At 50.5% G+C, this 27,307-nt stretch overlaps 2 protein-coding genes across 4 annotated transcripts; both read left to right on the top strand.

Moving 5' to 3' along the window:
- LOC102183990 (left-right determination factor 2) lies at positions 81-4,441 on the top strand. Of its 2 annotated transcripts, XM_018059980.1 has the most exons (5): positions 159-408; positions 1,274-1,302; positions 1,405-1,520; positions 1,719-1,961; positions 3,229-4,441. In XM_018059980.1, exons 1-5 carry the CDS (start codon positions 159-161, stop codon positions 3,590-3,592), a joined length of 1,002 nt encoding a protein of 333 aa, XP_017915469.1. In that variant the 3' UTR covers positions 3,593-4,441. The 2 variants fall into 2 exon arrangements, with proteins under 2 accessions (XP_017915468.1, XP_017915469.1); XM_018059979.1 differs by having other exon boundaries at positions 81-408; positions 1,274-1,520.
- Positions 9,735-13,941, top strand: PYCR2 (pyrroline-5-carboxylate reductase family member 2). Of its 2 annotated transcripts, XM_018060223.1 has the most exons (7): positions 9,735-9,952; positions 10,395-10,465; positions 11,515-11,694; positions 11,787-12,008; positions 12,216-12,308; positions 12,495-12,658; positions 13,234-13,941. In XM_018060223.1, exons 1-7 carry the CDS (start codon positions 9,886-9,888, stop codon positions 13,397-13,399), a joined length of 963 nt encoding a protein of 320 aa, XP_017915712.1. In that variant the 5' UTR covers positions 9,735-9,885; the 3' UTR covers positions 13,400-13,941. The 2 variants fall into 2 exon arrangements, with proteins under 2 accessions (XP_017915712.1, XP_017915711.1); XM_018060222.1 differs by lacking the exon at positions 10,395-10,465 and having other exon boundaries at positions 9,851-9,952.

Here is a 27,307-nt window from a genome sequence, read left to right as displayed (position 1 = left end):
CCAGCCTCTCCCCCCTCCCACCATCCTGGCCCAGCCCAGGGCTGCTATAAAGCTGGCCCAGCCTGGCTCTCAGCACACCCCGCTGCCGCTGCCAGGACCGTCCTGGAGCCTCCTCCAGAGACACGTCCACTCTGCCCCTCCTTCTCCCCAGCAGTGCCATGCGGCCCCTGTGGCTCTGCTGGGCCCTCTGGGTACTGCCCTTGACTGGCCACGGGGCGGCCCTGACTGAGGAATGGATTCTGGACAGCCTGCTGCAGCAGCTGCACCTCAGCGAGGTCCCCATCGTGGACAAGGCTGCCGTGGAGGGGCTGGTCATCCCTGCCCACGTGAGGGCCCAATACGTGGCCCTGCTGCAGCGCAGCCATGGGGCGCGCTCCCGGGGAAAGAGGTTCAGCCAGAACTTCCGAGGTGAGGCCCGCCCTCCTGCTGCAGCCTGGTCTTTGTGGCGGTGAGGATTGGGGGGCGTCTTGAGTGCAGGGTCCATGGGGCAGTGAGGGGGGACCGTGGCCTGTGAGGACGGCAGGCCTGGGCCCCTGGTCTCTGTCTGCACTGAGGACCCCACCTCTCAGGGCCAGGAGGAGCTGGGCTGGGCTGGACCAGCTGACAAAGCCACGGCATCAGAGAAGATAAGGATGGAGAAGAGCAAGCAAAGCCAATGGGAGAGGGTGGGTGTGGCAAGAACCCTGGCTGGGAAGCCTCAGGGAGGTGCGGTAGAGTCAGGGCTTCTCAGGTTCCCTTTTCACTCTGATACTAGTAGCCTGACCTTGAGCAAACAGGTTTACAATCACAGTTTTCTTTTCTGTTTGCTCCTCTGAACACTGATGTGATTATCTGCCCCATCTCGCAGCAATGTGAATATTAAAGTGGAGGGAAATATTATTGTGGAGGGAAAGGGGTAGGAACAACACCGAAGTGTGATGGGAAGATACTCAGTTGTCAGGGAAGCTGGCATCCTGAGTCCTACTTAGCCTCTTACCTCCCTGGGCCTGGACTCACTTCTTCAGTGCCCAGAGCTACACCCAAGGCCAGGTGCCCCCAAGTGAGGAGTCTGGTCTTCAGCATCTCAGCTGAGGCAGCCTGGTCAGCCCCACCAGCCTTCCCGCTGGGCCGAGGTTGTTAAAAACAAGATGGATTTTCAGGTAATTGGCCTTCGCCCATGGGGACAGAGCAGGGGGCTGGTCTCTCCCAGCCTGGCCACCACCTTCGTGGCCCTGCATCCTCAGAGCTCACCTGGTGCTCAGAGGGGCCCCGCTGACCCCGTTCCTGTCCCCAGAGGTGGTTGGCAGGTTCCTGGAGTCCGAGGTGTCCTCATACTTGCTGGTGTTCGACATGGAGCAGCGGCTGCCACCCCGCAGCGAGCTGGTGCAGGCCGTGCTGCGCCTCTTCCAGGAGCCGGTCCCCAAGGCCGCGCTCCGCAGACACGAGCGCCTCTTCCCGCGCAGCGACCGCGCCCGGGTCACCGTCCAGTGGCTGCACGTCCGCGACGACGGCTCCAACCGCACCGCCCTCATCGACTCCAGGTGCGGAGGTCTCGGCTGCGGTGCGGGGCTGGTGGGGAGGGAAGGAGGGCTGGGCCCGGGGCGGGAGGAGGGGCGGCTCGGTCCCGGCGGGGACACGCGGGAGCGGGTGGGAGAGGTGCCGCCCCCGGGGCCACCCCGGGCAGTCCCAGTCCCCACGCCTGAGCGCCGGCCCGTGTCTCCCTCCGTGCGGTGTCGCAGGCTGGTGTCCATCCACGAGAGCGGCTGGAAGGCCCTGGACGTGACCGAGGCGGTGAACTTCTGGCAGCAGCTGCGCAGCCCCCGGCAGCCGCTGCTCCTGCAGGTGTTGGTGCAGCGGGAGCACCTGGGCCCGCTGGCCTCCAGCGCCCACAGGCTGGTCCGCTTCGCCCCCCAGGGGCCGTCGAGCGGCCGGCAGGGGGAGCCCCAGCTGGAGCTGCACACCCTGGACCTCAGGGACTACGGGTAGGCCCGGGGGCAGGCTGCCTGTGGACTGGGTGGTCCAGGCCCTTCGGTGGGCGGGACCGGCTGGGGAGCAGAGGCCGATAGCCCCAGGACGCAACTGATTCCTCACCCTATGTCAGAGTTTCTAATGGCAGACATTTTAATTATTTAAACATTTTGTTGAAAATACCTTCAGATATTTTCAATGGGTTTTATGGTGTCATTGTTACATATTCATTATTGTAATCATCTATTTTCACTCTACCCTTTTCTCTAATTAATTCTTTGAAAGATTAAAAGCCATTAGTGGTTACTAAGGGCTTCCCTGGTGGCTCAGATGGTAAAGAATCTACCTGCAATGCGGGAGACCTGGGTTCGATCCCTGGGTTGGGAGAATCCTCTGGAGGAGGGTATGGTGACCCACTCCAGTATTCTTGCCTGGAGAATCCCCAAGAACAGAGGATCCTGGCAGGCTACAGTCCGTGGGGTCACAAAGAGTCAGACACGACTGAGTGACTAAGCACAGCACAAGGTTGAAAAGCTTTCCTGAATTCTTTCTTCATGGGACAAATTAGCTATTTGGAGTAGATGAGGCTTTGGAGTGGACCTTGCTGGGCAGTAGAGTGGTTAATAACAGGCCTTTGCAATCATACAGCCTAGGTTCATTTAACTCTGCTTTCTACTGGCTGCAGAGCCTCTGGCACGTCAGTTAACATTTTTGGTCTCTGTGTCCTCAGGTGTAATAGGGATGATGCTGAAAGTACCTAGTTCAGTGCCTGGCATCATAGGAGACCATTATAAAACAGTAACCGATTTATGACTTATGTTTCAGATGTGTTTATTCATTCAGCACTTGTCACAAATATTCAGTTTTTTAATTTTAATTAATTAATTTTTGGCTGTGCTGGGTCTTCGTTGCTATGCGGGCTTTCTCTAATTGCAGTGAGTGGTGGCTACCCTCTGGCTGTAGTGTGCAGGCTCCTTGTTGTGGCGGCTTCTCTCATTACAGTGTATAGGCTCTAGGCACGCAGCATTCTGTAGTTGTGGCCCACGGGTTTAGTTGCTCCCAGGCATGTGGAATCTTCCCAGACCAGGGATCGAACCCATGTCCCCTGCATTGGCAGGGGGATTCTTAACCACTGAACCACCAGGGAAGTCCTCCAGTTCTTTCGTAGTGAGAGATGGATCATAATTCTCCCTCCAGATGCCCCACTAGGCCCTGCCCTTGGCCCCCTGATGCCTGCTTTCCCAGCTGACCTCTGACTCTGCCTCTCTTTGCTCCCCACAGAGCTCAGGGAAACTGTGATCCTAAGGCACCGGTGACCGAGGGCACCCGCTGCTGCCGCCAGGAAATGTACATTGACCTGCGGGGGATGAGGTGGGCTGAGAACTGGGTCCTGGAGCCCCCAGGCTTCCTGGCCTATGAGTGTGTGGGCACCTGCCAGCAGCCCCCAGAGTCCCTGACCTTCAAGTGGCCTTTTCTGGGGCCTCGACAGTGCATCGCCTCGGAGACGACCTCGCTGCCCATGATTGTCAGCATCCAGGAGGGAGGCCGACTCCAGCCCCAGGTGGTCAGCCTGCCCAACATGAGGGTGCAGACGTGCAGCTGTGCTTCAGATGGGGCACTTGTGCCAAGGAAGCTGGAGCCGTAGGCGTGGAGTGTAGCATGAAGGCCTCTGACTAGGCACGTGCACAAAGCAGGTCTTAACATAGGTCTTAATTTTCTACTTAGCAAGTTAGCCCTAACTTTCTTGTGTGTTCTTCCGTTTCTTGCCCTCCTGTCCATCACCCGCCCTGAGCACTTACATGAGTAACTAATGCAACCCGGGTGGCAGAGCTGTAGAAGGAAATTTCAGCCAACTTGTATAAAGGATACAGCTGAGCATGGACAGACTGTCAGCTCCGAGTTTCTGTTCTCTAGCAAATTCTCAACTGAGTATGGGACAACACACCCTATAATGAGAACTGGGAAAATCGACTGACTTACTCTATCACGTGATGAATTAAAACCAAACCAAACAAAAAATCCCTCTGTTTCCCCTAGGCAGGGAGAAAATCTAAAAAGAATCCCCACTCACCAAAATGTTGACCTATTCTGGGCTTTTGTAAATATACTTGGGTCCCCATTCCCCTGAGAGAGTGCTAGAAGAGAGGATGAAGGGGTTTAGCCTAAGGGCAGTGGACAGGGAATTAGGACATCTGATTTCTGGATCTAATAGGGCCATAAACTGTGACCTTGGGCCACCATTTCCTTTTAAAAAGGAGGATTTGGGATTTGGCTCTAGGACTTCATCACCCTGGGGATCGGACAACCCTACTCTCACCCACTCCTCTGCCTCTCTGGAGACAGAGCATTGCCTGTGCTAAAATATTTAGGTTATTTCCTCCACTGTTTTAGAAAACTTATCACCAGAACTCACATGTATTTACATGGTTTTCTGAAACTTAGCAAAAAGAAAACAATTGCATGTAGATAATCTGCTGAAATAAAATAGAAGTGATGTTTCACTTTGTGTCTGTGTATTTAATTTCTTAAAAAATTTTTTTATTCATTTGACTGCATCAGGTCTTAGTTGCAGCATGCAGGATCTTTCATTGTGGCACGTGGGCTCCAGAGTGCACAGCTCAGTAGTTGCCGTGCAAGGGCCTGGTGGGATCTTAGTTCCCCAGCCAGGGATCAAACCTGCATCCCCTGCATTGGAAGGCAGCTTCTTAACCACTGGACCACCAGGGAAGTCCCTGTATTTATTTTCTAGTGTTCCTTACATAGGAGAGAGGGAGCAATAATGGGGAATGAGAGCAACATAATGATCTGAAGAAAGGGGGTGACCAAGGACCCCCAACTCCTAGGGGATGGTTCTGGGGACAGGGCAGGCAAGTGAACATTTACTGAGCATTCACTCTGAACCTGGCAGCCATGCTAGGCAACATCTTATACTTTATGTCACTTAATTCTTGCAACTATTTCTTGAGGTAGGTATTATTATTCCCATTTTTCTGATGAAGAAATCAAGGCTGAGGCAATGCAAATCTATGGAGTAGAGATTCAACATGCCCCAGTAAGCATGCTCTGCTGATGACGCAGGAATTAATTAACATGTACGTCTGGCAATTCTACTATGTTTACTTTCTCTGCTCAGTGGGGTTTCCTTATGTCTGACTTACTGAAGTTCATAGCTTTTCTATGTTGATGTACAAAGCTAATTAATAGCATCTGAATAGCAGAGGGAAAAAACAGCCAGGATTTGAGGACATGGCAAGCCTATTGTTGGAGGTAGGGAGAGAAAATTTGTCTCTGACTTGTAAGGGGCTATATTACCTTCCTAAGACAACAAAATGAAGACCTGCCACTTGGCCTGTTGTGAGTACCAGGTCATACAGCTGCTGTCTCTATAAGAAGCATATCAAAACCATCCAAAGAATTCTCCCAGCTACTCAGTGATGTATCTGCAACTCTAAAAGGACTGTGGACTCTCAGTCACATGCAATCAGTGGCAAGGATGGGCCTGCTCACATCATCCAATGAGCTAAAAAACATCGAGGAGACTGGTTCCATTTCAGCATGTTAGGATGTGCTTATCAGCACAGAGAGACAGTATGGCAGACAGAATATTCTCTCCAACTATGTCCATGCCTCCCAATCCTTAGAACCTGTGACTATGTCCTGTTACATGGCACAGGGCCATGGCAAATGTAATTAAGGCTACAGATCTTAGAAGAGGGAGATTATCTTGATTATTCAGGTATACCCCATCTAATCACACGAAAGCAGAGAACTCTCCAGCTGGAGGCAGAAGGGGAGGTCAAGAGATTCAAAGCTTCAGAAGGACTCCATCTTCCATTGTGGGTTTCAAGATGAAAAGGACCATGAGCCAGGGAATGAGAGTAATTTCAGAAGGTGAAAAGGACTCCCAGCTGACAGTCAGCAAGGAAAAGGGACCTTAGTCCTACAGCTACATGGAACCAAATTCTTCCAACAACCTAAACGAGGCTCAATGCCGATTCTTCCCCAAGAGCCTCCAGATAGGAACCCAGATCAGTTGACACCTTGATTTGGCCTGTGGGACCTGGAGCACAGAAACCAGCTTGGCCCACTCAGATCTCTGACCTACAGGATGTGAGATAACAAATTTGTTTTGCTTTAGGCCACTAAATTTGTGATAGTTATGGCAGCAATAAAAAAAAAAAAAAACCTAATACAGACATTAAGCCAAATCTCATTACAAGTGACCTGTAATTACAACTTTTTTTCCCACTGTCTGACTTACTGAAGTTCATGGCTTTTCTATGTTGATGTACAAAGCTAATTAATAGCATCTGAATAGCAGATGCTATTCATCTGAAAAGATGAAGTAACAACATTAAAAGATAATTTTGAATGAATTGAAAACTGCACATAATCCCACAATCCTAAAACAGAATTATTTTGGTTTTTGCATCTCCTGTTCATACACAACCTGACCTGTTCACATACAGCATGAGTTCATAACTGTTTTGGAAATTAAGGTTAGGCTGTGCCTTAAGGCATAGGAAAAAAAGGTGTAGAGTCACATTCCAAAAGAGCCACACTGGTTCTCCTTAGGTGATGGGATTAAAGGCAATGTTCATTTTTCCATTTGATCTAATTTCTAATTTTTCTACAATAACCATGGATTATTGGTATAAGAATCAAAAATGTATGCAAAAGGTGCCTCCCTGGAAGTTCCTAAATCCCGGAGGATTAGGGATCAAGAGTACCTGCCATTTGACTTGCTGGGAGCAATTCAAGGATTCATTCTCTGGATCATCTCCATTTGTAGTGTTGCAGGAAGGGGGACCCCCTTCCAGGGCCCAAACCTGGGCTCTTGTCTAACACTCGGAAATGAATTGTCCAAGGAGACACATGTGCTGACAAAGCAAGAGACTTTATTGGGAAAGGGCACCCGGGTGGAGAGCAGTAGGGTAAGGGAACCCAGGAGAACTGCTCTGCCACATGGCTGGCAGTCTTGGGTATTATGGTGATGGGATTAGTTACTGGGTTGTCTTTAGCCAATCATTCTGACTCAGAGTCCTTCCTGGTGGTGCAGACCTTGTTCAGCCAAGATGGATGCCAGAGAGGAGGATTTTGGGAGGTGGTCGGACATGTGGTGTCTCCTTTTGATCTTTCCTGAACTCTTCTGATTGTAGGTGGCTTATTAGTTCCGTGTTCCTTACCAGGATTTCCTGTCGTAAAACAACTCATGCAAATAGTTACTATGGTGCCTGGCCAGGGTGGGCGGTTTCAATCAGTGTGTTTCCCTTAACATTAGGACAAATGAACCTATTATCAGAGACAGACCAGGAAGGCCTTGAGACTGAAGAAGTGAAGCATGGCCCACTTTGTTGGGACAGCTAGAGGGGAACAGGGGGGAAGGACTGTGGGGGGTGAGAAGGATGGAAGGGCAGGAACAGCTGAACCCATCTGACTGGTGGATGAGAGGATCAGAGGAGAGAAGTGAGGTGGGCGGTCTTGGAATCTTAGCAAACTCCCCACTTTCTTTCTGGGCTTCTCTGTCCCTTCAGATGGAGCCAATGGATAGAGTAGGCACCCAAGAAGACAAGTACCAGACAAGGTGAGTGTATGTCTGTGGTTGAATAGAAGCATCAGCCTCTGACTATTCCTGAAGGTGTGTCCAAGTGGCTGGGTGGTGAGGAGGTCCTGTCCCATTCTGTCCCATCCCATCCCATCCCATCCTATCTCATCTATTCAACACTTGTGCCCAGGGCTTCCCTGGTGGCTCAGCTGGTAAAAGAATCTGTCCACAATGTGGGAGACCTGGGTTCGATCCCTGGGTTGGGACGATCCCCTGGAGAAGGGAATAGCTAACCCCTCCAGTATTCTGGCCTGGAGAATTCCATGGATTGTATGGTCCATGGAGTCGCAGAGAGTTGGACACAACTGAGTGACTTTCATTTGTTACTTGTTGTTATACATATAAACACTCGCTTCCAAAGGAAATTCACAGGCATCAAACATAATGGTCATAAGCGCCACAGCAGGGGCCACTGTACAAACAAAATGGATCTTTAGTCAGCAAGGTCATCATAAGAAAATAAAATCAGAGTGACTGAGCGTCTGTACAATGGAATACTAAGTAGTCACCAAAATCTTATTTTAAATAACTTTCCAGTAACTTTGGGAAATATTTATTGTATATCTAGCACAGAAATTTCAAAACCATATGTGTATCATTTATTTCCAATGATGGAAAAGGTCTGTATGCACAGAAAATAATGTGTAAGGAAATATACCAAAAATGCCTGCAAGAAACGATCCTTAGGAAGTATGACTGTGGGTGATTTTGACTTCTTACATTTATTTTGTGTATTTTCCAAATGCATGTATTATTTGCTAATCAGAGAAAGTTACCAGTGAGGCAGTTCTTCGCATCACGTGGCCAAACTATCAGAATTTCAGCTTCAGCATCAGTCCTTCCAATGAATATTCAGGACTGATTTCCTTTAGGATGGACTGGCTGGATCTCCTTGCAGTCCAAGGGACTCTCAAGAGTCTTCTCCAACACCACACTTCAAAAGCATCAATTCTCTTAAATTTACTAGTGATGAAAAAGTAAATATCACATTTGTGAAGCTTTTGAAAGCAAGTAGCATGGTCAGAGGATACCTTAGTCAGGTCCTAAGGAGCCTTGGAATGAAAGTTATGACCAACCTAGATAGCATATTCAAAAGCAGACACATTACTTTGCCGACGAAGGTCCGTCTAATCAAGGCTATGGTTTTTCCAGTGGTCATGTATGGATGTGAGAGTTGGACTGTGAAGACAGCTGTGCACCGAAGAATTGATGATTTTTAACTGTGGTGTTGGAGAAGACTCTTGAGAGTCCCTTGGACTGCAAGGAGATCCAACCAGTCCATTCTAAAGGAGATCAGTCCTTGGTGTTCTTTGGAAGGACTGATGCTACAGCTGAAACTCCAGTACTTTGGCCACCTCATGCGAAGAGTTGACTCACTGGAAAAGACTCTGATGCTGGGAGGGATTGGGGGCAGGAGGAGAAGGGAAGGACAGAGGATGAGATGGCTGGATGGCATCACTGACTCGATGGTCCTGAGTTTGAGTGAACTCCGGGAGTTGGTGATGGACAGGGAGGCCTGGCGTGCTGCAATTCATGGGGTCGCAAAGAGTCCGACACGACTGAGCGACTGAACTGAAGGAGCCCATCATTTCCTAAACAGAGGAACTGGTTCTGTTTGCAATCCTAGTTAAGACCAATCGCGTAAACCACGTAAATTCAAGTAAATAACCGGGGCTTCCTCACCTCCTCCCCGCGCGCGCCGAGAGGATGCGGGCGGTAGCGGGAGAACTCCCAGCTCCAACCTCGATAATCCCCGGGTGCACCGAGAAGCCTGACTTGTAGCCCACGGGCCTCCACGCTCCAGTCTAAAGCCTCGCAAGGAGCGTCACATTCGTCCCCTCAAATCAGCAACCTGGAGAGTTTCTCCATCCTTCGAAAGGCGGCTGACGGCTAGCACCAGAAATAATATATGCCAGACCTCGCCGCGGGCCTCAGCCTAGGGTCGTGCCAGGGTGCCAGCGGCGATCTCCGCCCGCAGGTGGGGGCGGGGCTCGGGGGACACCCAGGGCGGGGGCGTCCGCGACGCGGAGATCCGGGCTTCGCGCGCTGGGACAGAGCTTCCGCCCACAAATCCCGTGTCAGAAGGCGGGCACACGGCCCCGTCCCGGCCGCGGATTGGTCCCCCTGGCAGGGCGGGGCCGTTTAACCCTGCGGCGTGGTGGGTGAGCGTGAGAGAGGCGGGGTTGTGGAATAGCGGCCGGAAGCTGCGAGCGTTTCCTCGGATCAGGCTCCTTGTCGCCGGGCCGGCTACGCTCTCGGTTTTCCACGTTTCTCTCAGGGACCCTCTGAGCGGACTCCTGCGGCGGCCGGGCAGACGGGGAGCCCGGATAACCATGAGCGTGGGTTTTATCGGCGCCGGCCAGCTGGCCTGCGCCTTGGCGCGGGGCTTCACGGCCGCAGGTAAGCGCCTGAAGGCGGGAGGCGGGGGCGCGGAAGGTCCCCAGCTTAGCTTTTGACCGCCCTCCGCCGCACTAAAGTGAAGGAATGAGGAAAGGGGAACCTGGAATTAAGTGAAGTTGCTCAGTCGTGTCCAATCTTTGCGACCCCATGGACTATAGCCTACCAGGCTTCTCTGTTCATGGGATTTTCCAGGCAACAGTACTGGAGTGGATTGCCATTTCCTTCTCCAGCGGATCTTCCCAACCCAGGGATCGAACCCGGGTCTCCCGCATTGTAGAATTAAGGATTCCTAAATCCCTAATAAGGGATTAAGGGGCAGGGGTGCACCAGCGACCGTCTCCACAACGGTCGGAGTTGCGTGGGTTTTGACTCTGCTCTCCCAGGAAAAACATGGGAACCGGGTGGGCCATGATCCCCAGTCGAAAAGCCCTATCTTCTGTAGGCATCCTGTCGGCTCACAAAATAATAGCCAGCTCCCCGGAAATGGACCTGCCCACGGTGTCCGCTCTCAGGGTAGGTGGGGTATGAGGGTTTGGGGAACGGGGCGGAGACCCAGGAGAAGGGTGGCCTGATGAGCTGAACCCCTGTGCTGTTCCTTGGCCGGCGCTGACCTCCCTACCAGGAGCATCACTGTCCTCCATCTTTCCTGGGGCAGCTCAGGGTGGTGCGAGTAGCCAGGCAGACCGACTTGGGTTCCAATCCAGACACTGGGGTGATTAGAAGGTTAGTTGAGGTTTTGATGTGTGGAAAGCACCTAGCACATAGTATGTACCCAATAAAATACTCACTTTGCTTCATCCACTAGCTCAGTTAAGGTCCTTAGCTGAGGTACTTAGCTTAATCCGTTAAGGTATTTAGCTGCTCTTAGCCTCAGTTTCCACATTTATAAAATGAAGCCCACAGTAGTCACTTTACTGAGCTATTCTGAGGCGTAAATGAGCATGTTGGGAAAGAACCTGGCAAGTTAGTTTTTCCTCTTTCTGAACAAAGAATATCCCAAGTCTTCACCCAAAACCTGAGCAGTGTGGGAGAGGCAGGCGGCAAGTAACAGGCAGTGTCTGGGCCTGGGATGGCAGGTGTTGCCATCACTAGAGGGCCTTGTTTCTTAGTGTGATGTCTTAGAGGAGTGTCCTCAGCTACACCCCTGGACCACACAGAAACAGGCACCCTGATGAACAAGTGTCCAGGGTTGGGATAGAGCCCTGCTTCTGACCATTGGGCACCAGCATTTCACCTTCCCCTTTACCTGTGCCACTTTTCAGCCATGGAGATGTCTTACCTGGCAGAGGGGTGCCTTGGGTGCCAGAGAACTGGTGGGGATATGGGACAGTGATTTCCTGTTTGCCATGGGGAAGCTTGTCCATGTCCAGTACTCACTTGCCCAGTAGCAACACTGGAAAACTTCGAGGCAATGGGGGTAGGGGCAAACTCTGAGGGGAACAGGGTAGGGAATTCCAGGCTGCCCTTGGCCACGTGAGCTTGGAAGGGTTCAGCTGCTCCTGGAGAGGGTCAGGGCTCGTGAGGCTGCCACACGGTGTGAGCCTGGTGGTCTCCTCCTGCAGAAGATGGGTGTGAACCTGACCCGGAGCAACAAGGAGACGGTCAGGCACAGTGACGTCCTGTTCCTGGCCGTGAAGCCACACATCATCCCCTTCATCCTGGACGAGATCGGGGCTGACGTCCAGGCCAGGCACATCGTGGTGTCCTGTGCGGCTGGCGTCACCATCAGCTCTGTGGAAAAGGTCCATCTCAGCCCCGGCGCCCCTGTTGATGGGAGGAGGGGGTGGGTGCTGGTGGTACTGGCAGTTCACTCGGCCCTGTGCCTTCACCCCAGAAGCTGATGGTGTTCCAACCGGCACCCAAGGTGATCCGCTGCATGACCAACACACCTGTGTTGGTGCGGGAGGGCGCGACAGTGTATGCCACGGGCACCCACGCCCTGGTGGAGGACGGGCAGCTCCTGGAGCAGCTCATGAGCAGCGTGGGCTTCTGCACGGAAGTGGAGGAGGACCTGATCGACGCTGTCACAGGGCTCAGCGGCAGCGGACCTGCCTACGTGAGGCCCTCATATACTCACTCAGCCCTCTGGGGACCCTGGGATGCAAGATGGGCTGGCAGGCAAGCCTGGGCTGGGGGTGTCGCCCACCGCTTGGGTGAGGCTGTCTGGTAGAGGAGGTTGACCCTTGGAGCTAGTCGTCAGGAAAGACCCTAACGCATGCCCCTGAGTACCTGCAGCCCCGGGGCTCAGTGAGTGTCTTCACAGGCGTTCATGGCCCTGGACGCGTTGGCTGATGGTGGGGTGAAGATGGGCCTGCCGCGGCGCCTGGCTGTCCGACTGGGGGCCCAGGCCTTGCTGGTTAGTATCTTCTCCCTGCCTGTTCTGGACCCTGGTGTGGGGATGGGATGGGATTCTTAGGGCTCTCTGAGCCAGGGCAGGGCTTGGTGGGGAAGCTGGGATAGGGACTGGGGAGGAGTGAATGTGGAGAAGCTCATCCCAAGGGGCACCAGCAGTTTTCTCCTCTAATGGCCCTTCCTGCCCTAGGGAGCTGCCAAGATGCTGCTGGACTCAGAGCAGCATCCCGGCCAGCTCAAGGACAATGTGTGCTCCCCCGGGGGGGCCACCATCCACGCCCTGCACTTCCTCGAGAGCGGGGGCTTCCGCTCTCTGCTCATCAACGCGGTTGAGGCCTCCTGTATCCGCACACGGTGGGTTGCTCTCCTTTTCCGCCCAGGCCCTCCACTTGGAGCCAGCCCCATGTGGCTGTCAGTGTCTTACAGAATCTGCCTTCTGTGGCCCCATTAGCAGTGCTGGAGTCTGTGCTCTGTTAACCCACTTATTAGACTCTGTGAGCTTAAGGGTTTGCAGGCTTTACTTCGTGTAATTCTTACATAGTTCTGATAACTGAGGTTTAACTTTGATTTCCAGATGAGGAAGTTGAGGTTTAGAGATAACAGCTTTCCCAAAGTCAAACTTTCCCAAAGTCAAACAGCTAGTAAGTGATGGAGGTAGGATTTGACTTCAAGTCTTTGACCCCCAATTCTGTGATTTTTTTTTTTCCCCACTCTCTCTCTCTAGCTGATCACAGATAACACTTGAAGCTCTGCATCTGTGTAGTAAGCCATACTTAGTTAAATAGCACTTCTGAGAAGCTTAGGGGAGTGTTTGGTTTGGGTTTCTAAGTTCGGGTGGTATCCAGTCAACAAGGGTTGGGGTTAAGTGGATGGGGAGACCTTGTGTATCTAGCTGTAGCTCCTTCAACCTCTTGGGGTTTTGCCTGCAGAGAGCTGCAGTCCATGGCTGACCAAGAGAAGGTCTCCCCAGCTGCCCTCAAGAAGACCCTTCTGGACAGAGTGAAGCTGGAATCCCCCACAGTGACCACACTGACCCCAACCAGCTCAGGGAAGCTCCTCACGAGAAACCCAGTCCCAGGAGGCAAGAAGGACTAAGGCAGCCTGGGTCTGCCCTCCCCTGTGTCCAGAGCCCTCAGCTGTGAGGGCCATGTAGGGCGAGCTGATAGAGGTTCCGTCAGCTTCAGGTCCTCATGATAAACCTCCTTCCGTCTGTTAGACCCAGCAGCGCTGGTTTCCCCTCCTGTCTCGTGTTAGAAGATGCTATGAAGGGGTGGCTGGAAATGAGATGCAGCCCTGCAGACCTCACACATTTGGAGGAGAGGGAGGCTGGGACTTCATTCAGAGCCCCAGCTGCGTAGGCAGGCCTGGAGACCTTCAGTGGATGACTCCTTCAACTGAGGTCCTCCCACTGGAGCCCACAGCAGGGTCAGCTTGTTGCTGAGTCAAGGTGTACGAAACATGACCAGGACCTGTCGAATTAGTAAAAGGAAAAGAAGTGAGTGACTCAGACTTATCACAATCAGAAATGCACATCTTAGACTGTTATATTTAACTCTTGCTTCATAGGTGTACCACTGAAAATGTGTTGTTCAATGTTGCTAAGTTTGGCTGCTTTAATAAAGTTTTATTTTTTATTACCTTGCTTTTCTTATGCTTAATCTCAAATCATCATTGCAGAGAACTCGAGGCCCTTGCCAGGTGTTCCTGGCTTCAGCAGGAGGTTGCTATCTATAGGCAGGAAGTAGGGATGAGAAGAAATAAGGGTCCAGGCCGACAGCTGTAATGACACTCTGCTCCAGCCCAGCCCCTAGGGTCAGGTAGGCCAATGCTCATTTCCACTTTGTGGGGGGGGGAGTGGGGGGCATCCCAGACAGAGGAGGAAGCTACCTGCCTTGCAGTGGGCCAAGCACTGCATCAGATCCAGACAAGTGCCCTCAGAGGGAGGAACTATTATCTTCCTCACTTTATAGAAGCTACTGAGGCCTAGAGGGGATAAGCGACTTACCCCAGTTGAGTTGCTGGTCAGTCCTGCAGTTTCCCTGTGCAGGCTGTGTGCCTGGTGCTTTTCCCCAGCAGCACCTGCCTGTGGCTTTGGCTTCAGCAGCAGCTCTGAGTTCACGTCTTAATTTCCACCAGTTTTAACTAGGTGACCATGGAGAAGTTACTGAGTGTCTCTGACCACAGATTTCATCCCTGTAAATACAGAGGTTATCCTTCATCAAAAGGTTCTGGTGAGTATGAAATGAGACCGTGTGGAATGGCTCAGTAGAAACATCTAGAACATGTGGACCCTGCTGCTGGTGGAGCTTGTCCTTTGCCCTCCAGTGAAGAGGGAGGGCAGCTGGGCTCCACCTCCAAACCTGTGAGCCCATGGGGCCAAAGTGACAAGTACGACAATACTGAAAACTGTCATCTTTAAGCGCCTCATTATACAGCGGCCCCTTTGCAAACCCTCTACATAAAGTTTCATGGCTTTAGGCTCTAGACTTTTTTAAGAGTAAGAGGTTACATCAGTGGCCCCTAAAGATGTTAATAGATATCTCACCAAAGAAGATTTACAGATGGCAAATAAGTGCATGAAGAGATGCTCAACACCATTAGTTATGAAAATCAAGTGTTAATTGCTCAGTCATGCTCAACTCTGTGACCCCACGGGCTGTAGCCTGCCATACTCCTCTGTCCATAGAATCTCCAGACAAGCTTACTGGAGTGGGTTGCCATTTTCAATCAAAGCCCGGTGAGATAGCACTAGACACCCACTAGTGTGGCGCTTCATTAAAAAGGATAATGACGAATGTTGTCAAGGATATGGAGAAGTTAGAACTCTTGTGTATCTCTGGTAGGGATGTAAAATGGTGCAGCAACTTTGGAAGACAGTTTGGTAGTTTCTCAAAAAGTTAAACAGAGTGGCCAGGCAATTCCACTTGTAGGTACCAATCTGAGAGAAGAAAATGTATCCACACAAAAGCTTGTACATGGATATTATGGCAGCATTACTTAAAATAGCCAAGAATCAAAAATAACCCAAATGTTGGAAAACTGATGAGAGGATAAAATGTATAATACACACAATGGGTATTATTCAACAATAAATGGGAAATAAACATGCTACAGGCCTTCCCAGGTGGCTCAGTGGTAAAGAATCCACCTGCCAATGCAGGAGACAGGTTCGATCTCTGGGTGGGAAAGATCCCCTGGAGGAGAGTATGGCAACCCACTCCAGTATTCTTGCTTGGGAAGTCCCATGGACAAAGGAGCCTGGAGGGCTACAGTCCATGGGATCGCAAAGGGTCAGAGACAACTGAACCACTAAGAATGCATGCAAAATCAGATTATGGTGATGGTTGCACAAACCTGTACATCGTCGTCAAATTGTACACTTAAGGTGATGAATTTTATGGTATGTAAGTTATACTTTGTAAGGCTTAAAAAAAAGGAAATATGTTTCCCTAGTTTAATTAGCTAGGAGGTGGTACCAGGACTCAAATCCATGTCTGATACCAAATTCTGTCCTTTCTACACCAAGCCTGCTGACAAGCTATCTTAGGTGACAGGATACTGTCCCCTCATCTCCCCCACCCCCTGCAGTGTCACCCCCTTCCCAGGCCTAAATCCACCACCATACATTTACTGAGGACCTCCTAATTGCCAGGCCCCAGTCATGCCTTGGTATGAGTCCACCTGGCTCAGGTGAGTCCTCACCTGCTCAGGAACCTCCTGCCCTTTTCTTCTGATCTTTGACCAGGTATGTACGGTCAGGACTAGGTTTCACCCAGGATGGCTGGGGCCCCAGTCCTCCAGGGCATGAGTAAAGAGGGCCTCTGGAGGGAAACAGTTCCGGTCACCTTTCCACAGGGCCTCAGGCCTGCTGCCTCAGCTGCCCGCCTTCTTACAGGGCTGACTGGCCAGGGACGGGAGATGCAGGCAGGCAGAGCCAGGGGCCGGCAGCTCCCAGTGGACACCCTGGCCAGAAGGTCTGGAGCGTGTGGCCTGAGCCACCAGGAGAACACCCAGATGCCCCCTGCAAGCCTCTCAGGAGTAAGAGCTGGTGTTGGAGGTCAGCGCAGCCTTTGAAGAAGCGTGCTGACCGCTCTCTGTGCCGAGTGCCCTGTGAGGCCAGGGTGTGCCCTAGTCAGTGAGACTCAGTTCTTGTTCTGAATTGCACAAGGGCCGAGGACAGATGTGGACACAGGGAGGAGAAGTGGAAAACACGAGAAGGCAGAGGAAAAGGCAGCACGGACTTAGGTAAAGAGTGAGGAAGGGGCCAACCAACCCTCTGCCCGCACCGAGCCCTCCCTGTTCCCCCAGCTAAACTCTGGAAGCAGACGGGCCTAGACCAGGTGCAACCCCCATTTCATAACTGGCTTCTCTCAGGACACCAACCCCCAAGCACTCCCGCATCTATTGCTTCAGTTTTGCTCTCCTGTGAAATGGGGGCATGAACCTCTGGCCCAGATGTTAGCAATAGTTACTTTGGGGAAGTGGGATTGAGGTTACTTTCTTGCTTAATTTATTTCTTTATTTTGCTTTAGATTGTTGCTTACGATAAGCAGGCAGGATCTCCATGGTTGAAAGACTGAAAAATGTTTTCCCCAATCCCCACAGGCAGGCCGTTTGTGGGACACAAACATACCCTCCTTCATCCTTGTTCTCATGTGGCCGTCAGTTACTAAGCAACTCTCTGGGGAGGCACACAGGAGAGCCTGACTGGGCCTCTTCCCTCAGCGTTCCCGTGGTGTAGACAGGCCTTCCTCTGTATCTAAGTAAGTTCTTAAAGCCTTGACTTGTGCTTGCTTTCACCAATAAATCAGAACATAGGCAGAATGGAAATCGTGTCAATGTGAGATCAGGAGTGTTCTGAAAATAAAATGCACCTCTTTTCAAGGTCCAACCCACAGTGGATGGTGTGCTGCCTTTATGTAAGAGATGGGGAGGGAACTTTGCTGGTGGCCCAGTGGCAAAGCCTCTGAGCTCCCAATGCAGGAGCCTGGATTCAATCCCTGTTCAGGGAATTAGATCCCGTGTGCCATAACTAAGAGTTTGCATGCTGCAACTAAGACTGGTGCAGCCAAACAGATAAATTTTAAAAATGAAAGTGGGGATACAAAATTGGGTGAGGAAACCCTCAAGGCTACACAACACACCAAGAAGAGAGGTACTGAGGGACAGAGGGAAGGAGGCAGATGGGGGCAGGTGCAGGAGTAAGATATCTCATTATAATCCTTTTTGTACTGTACTGATTTAGGAATCATATGAAGGTGTCACCTAGTCACCAAATACCTGCTGCAAACCTTCAGGGGCTGCCAGGCTGCCCCAGCTGTGCAGTGCTCCAGCATGACACATCTCCCCGAGGTGGTCAGTCAGGGCTGGCGCTACCAGAGTGCCCCACTCTTGTCTTGAACTGCATCCAGGAACACTCTGGGCACGGGCATGCCCTCCTTGGCAAAGGTAGACAGATGGGTCTTCTGGACATCAGTCTCTTTCTTCAACCTTAGCCCACCTTCTGGGTCATGAGCCCTCAGGATGGGCTGGAGCCTGGCTCTAGGTTCCTATGAAACCTCTGACTCCTCTCTAATGATACCACGTCCGTCGCGTGATAATCATCTGTTTTCCTGTCTGGTTCCCCTACCAGTTTGGGTGCTTCCAGCGGTCGAGGGTAGGGGTGGGGGCTGGGCTGTAGACCATCCCTCCTGGTCCTAGTGCTTGACACCCAGTAAACGCAGCTGAATGCATGCCTGCAGTCATGAATGAATGGATGAATGACGTCTCTCCTGTTTAAATGTCAGTTTCAGCTGTATAGCACAGGGAACTACAGTCAATATCGTGTAATAACTTACAATGGAAAATAATTTTTTAAAATAATATACATGTGTATGTATAACTGAATCACTTTTCTGTGCACCTAAAACACTGTAAGTCAACTGTACTTCAATAATATATATATATATATATTTTTTTTTAATGTCAGTTTGGGCTATTTCTTGCTGTGCCTCCTGAGGCATCTGGTTTACTGAGGTGAAAGCCCCATGCAGCTCACAGCCTGTCTTTGGATCTGGTAATCCACTGTTTGTTGGGTTACCACTTCCTCTTATTCAATCAGTGAGTGTTTACTGAGCACTTGTGAGATGCTCTGCTCATGCTTGATTGGCTGGGATGTGAGGGACACAGTGAATTTCTATTCTTGCCACTCTGTCTTGACGGCACCTCAGTTAGTGCACCCTGTCCCTCCCCCAGGGCTACCTGAGAGCTTTTTCAGCACGAGGACATCTCAAAGGTATCAGCCATTTCATGGCTCTGGAGTCCTTTAGGTAAGACGGAAGCACTTCAGGAATGTTTAAGTAAAAAGGGACAGGAATAGAAATGGTGGCTTAGACGGTAAAGAGTCCTCCTGCAACACAGGAGACGCAAGTGACGTTGCTTTGATCCCTGGGTCAGGAAGATTCCCTGGAGAAGGGCATGGCAACCCACTCCAGTATTCTTGCTAGAGGACTCCATGGACAGAGGAGCCTGGCAGGCTACAGTCCACGGGGTTGCAAAGAGTTGGGCACGACTGAGCGACTAACACACTTTCTACATGGATAAATGCTCTTCCTTGAAAATAAAACCAGAAATGCACTCGGGGGGCTGCAGCAGCAATACTTTTGATGAGACATCAGAGACTTTTCCTTTCAATCGAGATATGTCAGTAGCGGTGATCTGGAGGTGCTGTGAAACCTCTGCACCTCTCAGTTACTGGTCACCCTGAATCAAAGGTCTGGGTTCTAATCTTCACTGGCCAGATGACCTCATGCAAGTCATTCATCTGCTTTGATTTCAATTGATTATTATCCATTAAAATGGAAAAATAGCACTAATGGTCTGCGCTTCTCCCAGGGTGGTCTCTGCTTCGGGTAAAGCCTTCGTGAAGCCTGAGTCACAGCGCAGCCTGGTGGCACCTTGGCAGATGACAGCATTGCCCTGACACGGAGGTCTGTGTCCGCCCCCCACCTCTCACCCGCAATGTCCTCCTCTCCCCCCCGACCTTGCTCCTTTCTGCAACCCCACAAGGCAAGGTTTCCTCTTCCCTGAGAAGGGAAGCCTGGCCAACATTTCTTGTCAAGCAGCATTTTATTTATAACCTAAAACAGAAATTTCCTTAATAAACTAACATATTTTCTTCCTAAGTGCCGGGCACTATATTATATGTGCATTACATGTGATCTCATTTAATCTTTAAATGAATAATTATGATGTAGCTACTATTTCCCCATCTTACTTATGGGAACACTGAGGTTTAGAGCTGGTAGGAACAAAGTCAATGAAGGGAAAAGACTGGATGCTAGAAACCAAGATCCTTTTTCTGAAACACTGAACTGTCCTGCCTCAGGTGGGCACAGCTGCCCTCACTGACTGACCTGAATGAGGGGTCTTCCTGCCGGAACACAAGGAATGACCAGAAAACTAGCCTGAGTAGGGATGCAGGCAGGGGATAAAATGCAGGGGTCCCTGGCAGGTGCCTGGGAAGGGAACCCAGAACACAGCGGGGTTGGGACTGGCCTCATTACAGCCTTCACTGGGGAAGGGGATCTTGTTTTGAGGGTATCAAGCCATTGGGAGACCCACTCAGAGAAGTAAACATTTTAATATTTTCATTTTAGTATGGAAACTAATATAATTGTCATTTTGAATTAAGAGAAAGGAAATGAGAAATTGGTTATTTATGGCTTCCTTTTCCAAAGCCATTGCCCACCTCTCCCCCAGAAGGCTCCCCTTGCCCAACACACGTGGGCCTGTCCCCATGAAGCCCCCGCCCCACCCTCTGTTCATACCACCTCCTCTCCTGCAGGTGCCTCCCGTCCCCCGGGCTCTTCTGCCCCATCTCCTTCCCCTGCTACCAGGCCTTCACGGGTCCTTAGCCTCCTGGACCCCACTCTGTTTGTACTTCTCTTATGAACATACTACTATGCTTGTTAGTGGTGCTATTGAGCTGGCAAGGTGCTGTCACCCATCACGTCCAATAGGATTCTCACAATCTTAGGAGGCAGGTGGGGAGGGTATGGGCAACCCCATCTCAAACAGGAAGAGCTAAGGCCACCGGGGGAGCCAAGGCCAGAATTGCAGCTATTGGATTCCAAGTCCTCTTTCCAGTTTTCCCCCACTCACTTCACAGACGGGTTCTCAGCGACAGTAGGTAGGTGGCTCCTAAAGATACCCTTTAGAAGGTAGGCCCAGGAGGAAGCTTGTCCTGGCTGCCCAGACCCGTCCCGACCGCTCAGCTGCCGAGGAAAGGCTCCCCAGCGCCACTGGAGGGCGCCAGGCGCCAGCCGCTGAGCACCCCGGCTGTGTGATTCCCGCTGTAAAAGCCGGAGCGCCTGTGCTCTGCGGGAACACAGGTCAGAAGCAGGAATTCAGCTTGGTGCGTTGCGTGCTGGCTGCAGTATATGATTTCAAGTATTCACGTAACAAGTGAAAGTGAAAGTCGCTCAGTCGTGTCCGACTCTGCAACCTCGTGGACTGTAGCCCTCCAGGCTCCTCCATCCATGGGATTCTCCAGGCAAGAATACTGGAGTGGGTTGCCATTTCCTTCTCCAGGGGATCTTCCCGACCCAGGAATCGAACCCAGGTGTCCCGCATTGCAGGCAGACGCTTTAACCTCTGAGCCACCAGGGAAGCCCACGTAACAAAAGCAGCTTCGTATTGGTACAGAGGGAAGCACTTGCATCTTCTGCTGGGCCGCCTTAGCCCTCTTCCCCTCAGCGTCATCTTCTCTGGTGGGAAAAGCGAGAAACCTGGATGCCTACACCTGGGCTCCTCCCCTGGGTGTCCCAGGCACTTTCTCAAGCGCCCCAGGAGGCAGGCTTCTCAGAGGTCAACTCCGTCAATACACACCATACACACCAGTCTTGCTCAAGAAGAAGCCTTGAATAAATACTTGGCTGCCTGATGTAAAAAGCCAACTCATTGGAGAATACCATAATGCTGGAGAAAATTGAGGGCAAGAGAAGAAGGAGATGATAGAGGATGAGATGGTTGGATAGCATCATTGACTCAATGGACATGAGTTTGAGCAAACTCTGGGAGATGAAGAACAGGGAAGCCTAGCATGCTGCAGGTCATGGGGTCACAAAGAGTCGGAAACGACTTAGCGACTGAACAACAGGGGATGTAGTGTACAACATGATGAAGGTAATTAACACTGCTGTACCATTAGAAATGAACATTAAGAGAGTCCTAAGAGTTATCATCACAAGGGAAAAGTGTTTCCCTATTTCTTTAATAGCTTATGAGATGATGGGTGTTCACTAAGCCCATTTCATGATGTGTGCTGTGCTCAGCCGCTCAGCCGTGTCCAACTCTTTGGGACCCCATGGGCTGTAGATTGCCAGGCTCCTTTGTCCATGGAATTTTTTCAGGTGATAATACTGGAGCAGGTTGCTGTTTTCTACTTCAGGGGAGCTTGGCCTAGGGATTGAACCAGCATTTCTTGCATCTTCTGCATCAGCAGGTGGATTCTTTACCACTGTGCCACCTGTGAAGCCCATTTCATGATGTATGTAAGTCAAATCATTATATTGTTCACCTTAAACTTATGCAGTGCTTTATGTCAATTATATCTCAATAAAACGGGAGAAAAAAGTGGCTTTGAGAGTCAGATTACTCAGTGGTCCTGAGGCCTTGGGTAAGTTACTTACTTTCCAGGCTCCTATCTGCTGCATAAAGATGATAACTGTTTCCACCTTGAAGGATTGAGATGAAGATTAGATGAGATAAAGGGCTGGGCTTGGTGTCTGGCAGGAGGAGAGCGCTAATGTCTGGAGGTTGCTGTTATTTTTACTACAATCGTGCAGGAATCTGAAACTCAGGGAAGTTAAGCAGGGCAGATCCAGAGCCAGGGCCTGGTGGAGCTCAGGCCTGGGTGTGCACATGGCCCCTGTTCCCTGGGCACCACTGGCTCCAGACCTGGTTCTCAAGCCAGCCTGTCACCTGCCTTTTTTTTAACTAAGGGAAATGTAGAGGAAACTAGCATTTCTGTTTCCAATCTTATTACCCTTGACTCTCGAAAAATCTGGGCCCCAGACCTATCCTTACCCGTATGCCCATCACTGTTTGTGCTCACCCCATCTCCGCCACTGGAAATGGCTTCTCCTTGTCTTTCCCACTTCTGTAAACGTGGCAGATCCTCATCTCCAACTTAAAACCTCAGAGTCAGCGATTCCAAGCCTCAGCAGTGTGGGAGCCACTGCCCAGAACTTGAGAAACAGCTGTTGAACTGAGCTGACTGTGGTCACAGCCAACATTCCCAGGTATCCACGGAGACAGACCAGAAAAAAGATGAAGACCAAAGGAGAATACCTGCGTGATGACCAGTCAATGTATGTTCATTTAGAGCTAATTCAGTCGGTAAAGAATCTGCCTGCAGTGCAGGAGACCCGGGTTCGATCCCTGGGTTGGGAAGATCCCCTGGAGAAGGAAATGGCAACCCACTCCAGTATCCTTGCCTGGAAAATCTCATGGACAGAAGAACCTGGTGGACTGCAGTCCATGGGGTTGCAAAGAGTCGGGCATGATTGAGCAAATAACACACACATGGACACAGAAAACGCAAATTGTTCAGGTACGGGACTCTCTGCGGTTTGGTGTCAGTACCCCAAGCCACTCAGGGCAGACAGGGTAGCTGGCTCTCCTGGTGCCTTGTGCTTCCTCAGCTGAGTGAGGATTCAATGGGAGGAGGCATAAAAGGCACCTGGCTTAGTTCGAACCGCCTGCTTTTATTCTCTCATTCATTTATTCAGTCTGCTCATCAGGGGCACCGCTGTGTGCCCAGCCCTGGAGCAGCAAATGTTATCAGACCTGGTCTCTTCCTCCCCTGATGGGGTTCCTGATCTAGTAGGGAAATGGACACAAAGAGATCACCACAAACTCCAGATTACAAGGTGATAAATGCTCTGATGGGGGCAGTGAAGCACCCTGGGAGCAGAGAGGTGTTTGGAAATCTGAGGAAGGAAGGGATGTTGGCGATGGCTCTTGAAGTTCTCCAGATAGAAAGCGGTGGCTACGAGCAAAGGCGGACTAAGGAGCGACACCGGGGTGACAGATCGGGTCTATTTTTTCTAAAGAAAGGAAATTCTGGAAGCCTTGGGGAACTGTAACTTGAGTCTTGCCGCTCTCTGGGGAAAAGACGAGAGGCCAGCTGAAGACAGTGTGGCTTAAGGATCCCTCCCTCACTTCCCTCAACACACCCCCTTCTCCAGTAGCTGATTGTTTAAAAATCAATTTGTTTAATGAATGAGCAGATAAGCTGAAGCTCCTTCCCGCCCACAGGCTTCCTCCAGGCTGCCTGTTCAATGAGGAGAGCATAATGGCTGTTGTTTAGTAGGTGCTGGATAAGGATTGTTGAGCTAATGAAGCAAACACAGGTCAGCTTCGGGAGTGGGGGAGGCCCCTCCAAGACTCCCGGCTTGGTGGCTCTAGGAACTGACCTGGGAAAAACTGGGTCAGGTTTAAGAGAAATAATAAAAACGACAGCTGCCATTTGTTGAGTCCCAAGTAAGGGTCAAACCCAGGGCTAGGCCTTTACACAGTTCTTCCCAGATTATTGCATGCACCTCTGTTGAGTGGGCATTCTGATCCCCAATTTTACAAGGAGGAAATCGAGGCTCACCCGTTTGTCCTCGGGGCTGCAGTAGAGGCCAGAGCCTGTGTTCACCCCTCTCTGCTGTCAGGAGTTCCACTTGGGGTGAGGCAAGGGTGACATGGAGACCTCTGAAGAGCAACCTCAGAAGAAGCTTCTAAAAAAAAAAAAAAAAGAAGCTTCTAGAAGCAGATGTGCGTTTGCAACCCAGCGCCATACATTAGAGCTAAACAGAATTGGAACTTTGTGGGCATCCATGTGGGAAAAGCAAAATATTAGCTTGCTAGTGCCACTCTAACTAACCGCTGCAGGCTGGATGGCTTAAGCAACAGGTGTTCATTGTCATAATTCTGGAGGCTGGAAGCTCCGGTTTGCAATGTCAGCAAGGTCTGTTTCTTCCTAGGCAGGTAGACCTTTGCCTTCTTGCTGTGTCCTCACAGGGCCTTCTCTGCATCTGTGTCCTATGGGGTTGGCCAAAATGTTCATTCATTCTTTTCTTGAAAGATGGCTGTAATAGCACTTGTGTGCATGCTAAGTCACTTCAGTCATGTCCTACTCTTTGCGACCCCCATGGACTGTAGCCCGCCAGGCGCCTCTGTCCATGGGATTCTCCAGGCAAGAATACTGGGTGGGTTGCCATGCCCTTCTCCAGGGGGATCTTCCTGACCCAGGGATCGAAACTGCATCCCTTATGTCTATTGGCAAACTGTATTGGCAAACGGGTTCTTTACCACTAGCGCCACCCGGGAAACCCCTAGTAGCACTTGGTTGTCTTTAACTTCATTTGAAACAATTTTGTAACATTGTATTGTGACAGTTGTCCTACCAGGATACATTAAAAAAATAAAATTGGTGAGTCAAAAAAATTGACTGCTGCTAAGTTGCTTCAGTCATGTCTGACTCAGTGCGACCCCAGAGACGGCAGCCCACCAGGCTCCACTGTCCCTGGGATTCTCCAGGCAAGAATACTGGAGTGGGTTGCCATTTCCTTCTCCAATGCGTGAAAGTGTAAAGTGAAAGTGAGGTCGCTCGGTCACGTCCGACTCTTCCCGACCCCATGGACTGCAGCCCACCAGGCTCCTCCATCCATGGGATTTTCCAGGCAAGAGTACTGGAGTGGGTTGCCATTGCCTTCTCTGGAGTTTTTGTGTAGCCATTTTAATATTGAAGATGGAAGAAAAAAACCAACATTTTCAGGATATTATGCTTTATTATTTCAAGAAAGGTAAAAATGCAACTGAAATGCAAAAAAAGATTTGTGCAGTGTATGGAGAAGGTCCTGTGACTGACTGAATGTGTCAAAAGGGGTTTATGAAATTTTGTACTAGAGATTTCTTGCTGGAGGATGCACCAGTGGTAGACCAGTTAAAGCTGATGACGATGCAATTGAGACATTGAGAAAAACAATGTTACATGATGCAGGAGATAGCTGATGTACTCAAAATATCCAAATCAAGTGTTGAAAATCAGTTGCACCAGCTTGGTTATGTCAATCACTTTGATGTTTGGGTTCCACATAAGCGAAAGAAACCTTCTTGACTGTATTTCTGTGTGTGAATCTCTACTTAAACGTAGTGAAAATATTCCATTTTTAAAACAAATTGTGATGGGTAATCAAAAAGTGGATACTGTATAACAATGTGGAATGTAAGAGATCATGGAGCAAGCAAAATGAATCACCACCAACCCCACCAAAGACCAGTCTTCATCCAGAGAAGATGATGTTGTGTATATGGTGGGATTGCCAAGGGAGCCCTCTATTATGAGCTCCTTCTAGAAAACCAAATGATTACTTCCAACAAGTACTGCTCCCAGTTAGGCCAACTGAAAGCAGCACTCAACAGAAAGAAATTAGTCAACAGAAAAAGCATGATCTCCCATCAGGATAACGCAAGACCACACGTTCTTTGATGACCAGGCAAAATCTGTTACAGCTTATCTGGAAAGTTCTGATTCATCTGCCATACTCACCATAGACTGCACCTTCCGATTTCCATTTATTTTGTTCTTTACAAAATTCTCTTAATAGAAAAAAATTTCAATTCCCTGGAATACTTTAAAAGGCACTTGGAATAGTTGTTTGCTCAGAAAGATAAAATGTTTTAAGGAGATGGAATTATGAAGTTGCCTGAAAAATGGCTCAAGGTAGGTGGAACATAATAGTGAATAGTTGTTCAATAAAGTTCTTGGTGAAAAATGATAAATGTGTCTTTTATTTTTACTTTAAAACCAAAGGAACTTTTTGGCCAACCCAATACTTTCCCTCCTTATAAGGACACCCGTCAGGTTGGATTGGGGCCATGCTAATGGCTTCATTTCAGCATAATTCCCTGTTCAAAGGACCTGTCTGCAAACATAGTCACATTCTGAGGCGCTGGGAGTGAGGGCTCCAGCGTGTGAATTTGGGTGCACAATTCAGCCCACCACAAGCACAGTGCGGGGGTCGTGGAGATTCAAGGGCTGAGCCTGGGAGGCGGGAGAGGGTGTTCTGGTAGCGCAATGGCAGCTCGTAGGACAAGGATTACGCAGAAGCCCTGAGGCTGGCAAACGATGGGAGGCTCCATGTAATCCAGGGAGAGGGCACCAGGGTGATGGGGGCTATGTGCCTGAACGCAGAGCTCTAGGAAACGGGAGAGTGCTCAAGAGGAGGAGAAAATGGCTGGAGCGGCCACCTCCAGCTGGTAAAGCATCAGTCAGACCTGCTTCAGACAAAAGGTCAGTGCAGTCATGGAGGCACCAGCAGGGGCTGTAGTGTCTTCATTAGAGGGGGTGAAGGCCACTCCCCAGAGCTGTGGGAAGGGGTGCCTGCTGCTCTGACCACTCCCCTGGTGGCATGACAGCTGCAGAGCCAGGCAACAGGGAAGCAGGCTCTCGCCAGGTGTGTCCACCCCCATCAGCACATAGTCCACCTCAGGCCGAGCCCAAGCCTGGGGCAAAGGTGCTCTGAGCATCACTGAGCCACTGAGCCACTAACCACAGGACCTGGAACACCAGCCCAACCCAGAGATGGCGTGTGAGCCACTTCCAAAGGGCCCAGTTTGGTTTCTTTTCTTTCCCCATCCTGTCCATGTCTGGAGTGTACCTCTAACTGCTCCCATGTGGAGCCTGAGGGACTCTGGTCCTCTTATTGAACACATTCTGGGGACCTCAGGGCCACCTGGCAGGAGCAACCAGTTTTCCCACTAAAACGCGGAAAAAAAAAAAAAAAGAACACGTTTTCCTGGAACCACGAGCTGCTCTGTGGTGGCAGTGAAATTACAGAGTCTGAGGTCCTGCCCTTGGTCAGGCTGTGGTCAGAAAGGGGATTGCACACCCATGCACACACTCACACACACATGCATACCCCGATGGTGCTTTCATTTTACTCAACTGCTGCTGACACTGAACTAACA

The sequence above is a fragment of the Capra hircus genome, chromosome 16 (assembly GCF_001704415.2).
Source record: "Capra hircus breed San Clemente chromosome 16, ASM170441v1, whole genome shotgun sequence".
Lineage (NCBI taxonomy): Eukaryota > Metazoa > Chordata > Mammalia > Artiodactyla > Bovidae > Capra > Capra hircus.
Note: the sequence above shows the minus strand (reverse complement) of the source record. Positions and strands in the feature narration are given on the sequence as shown.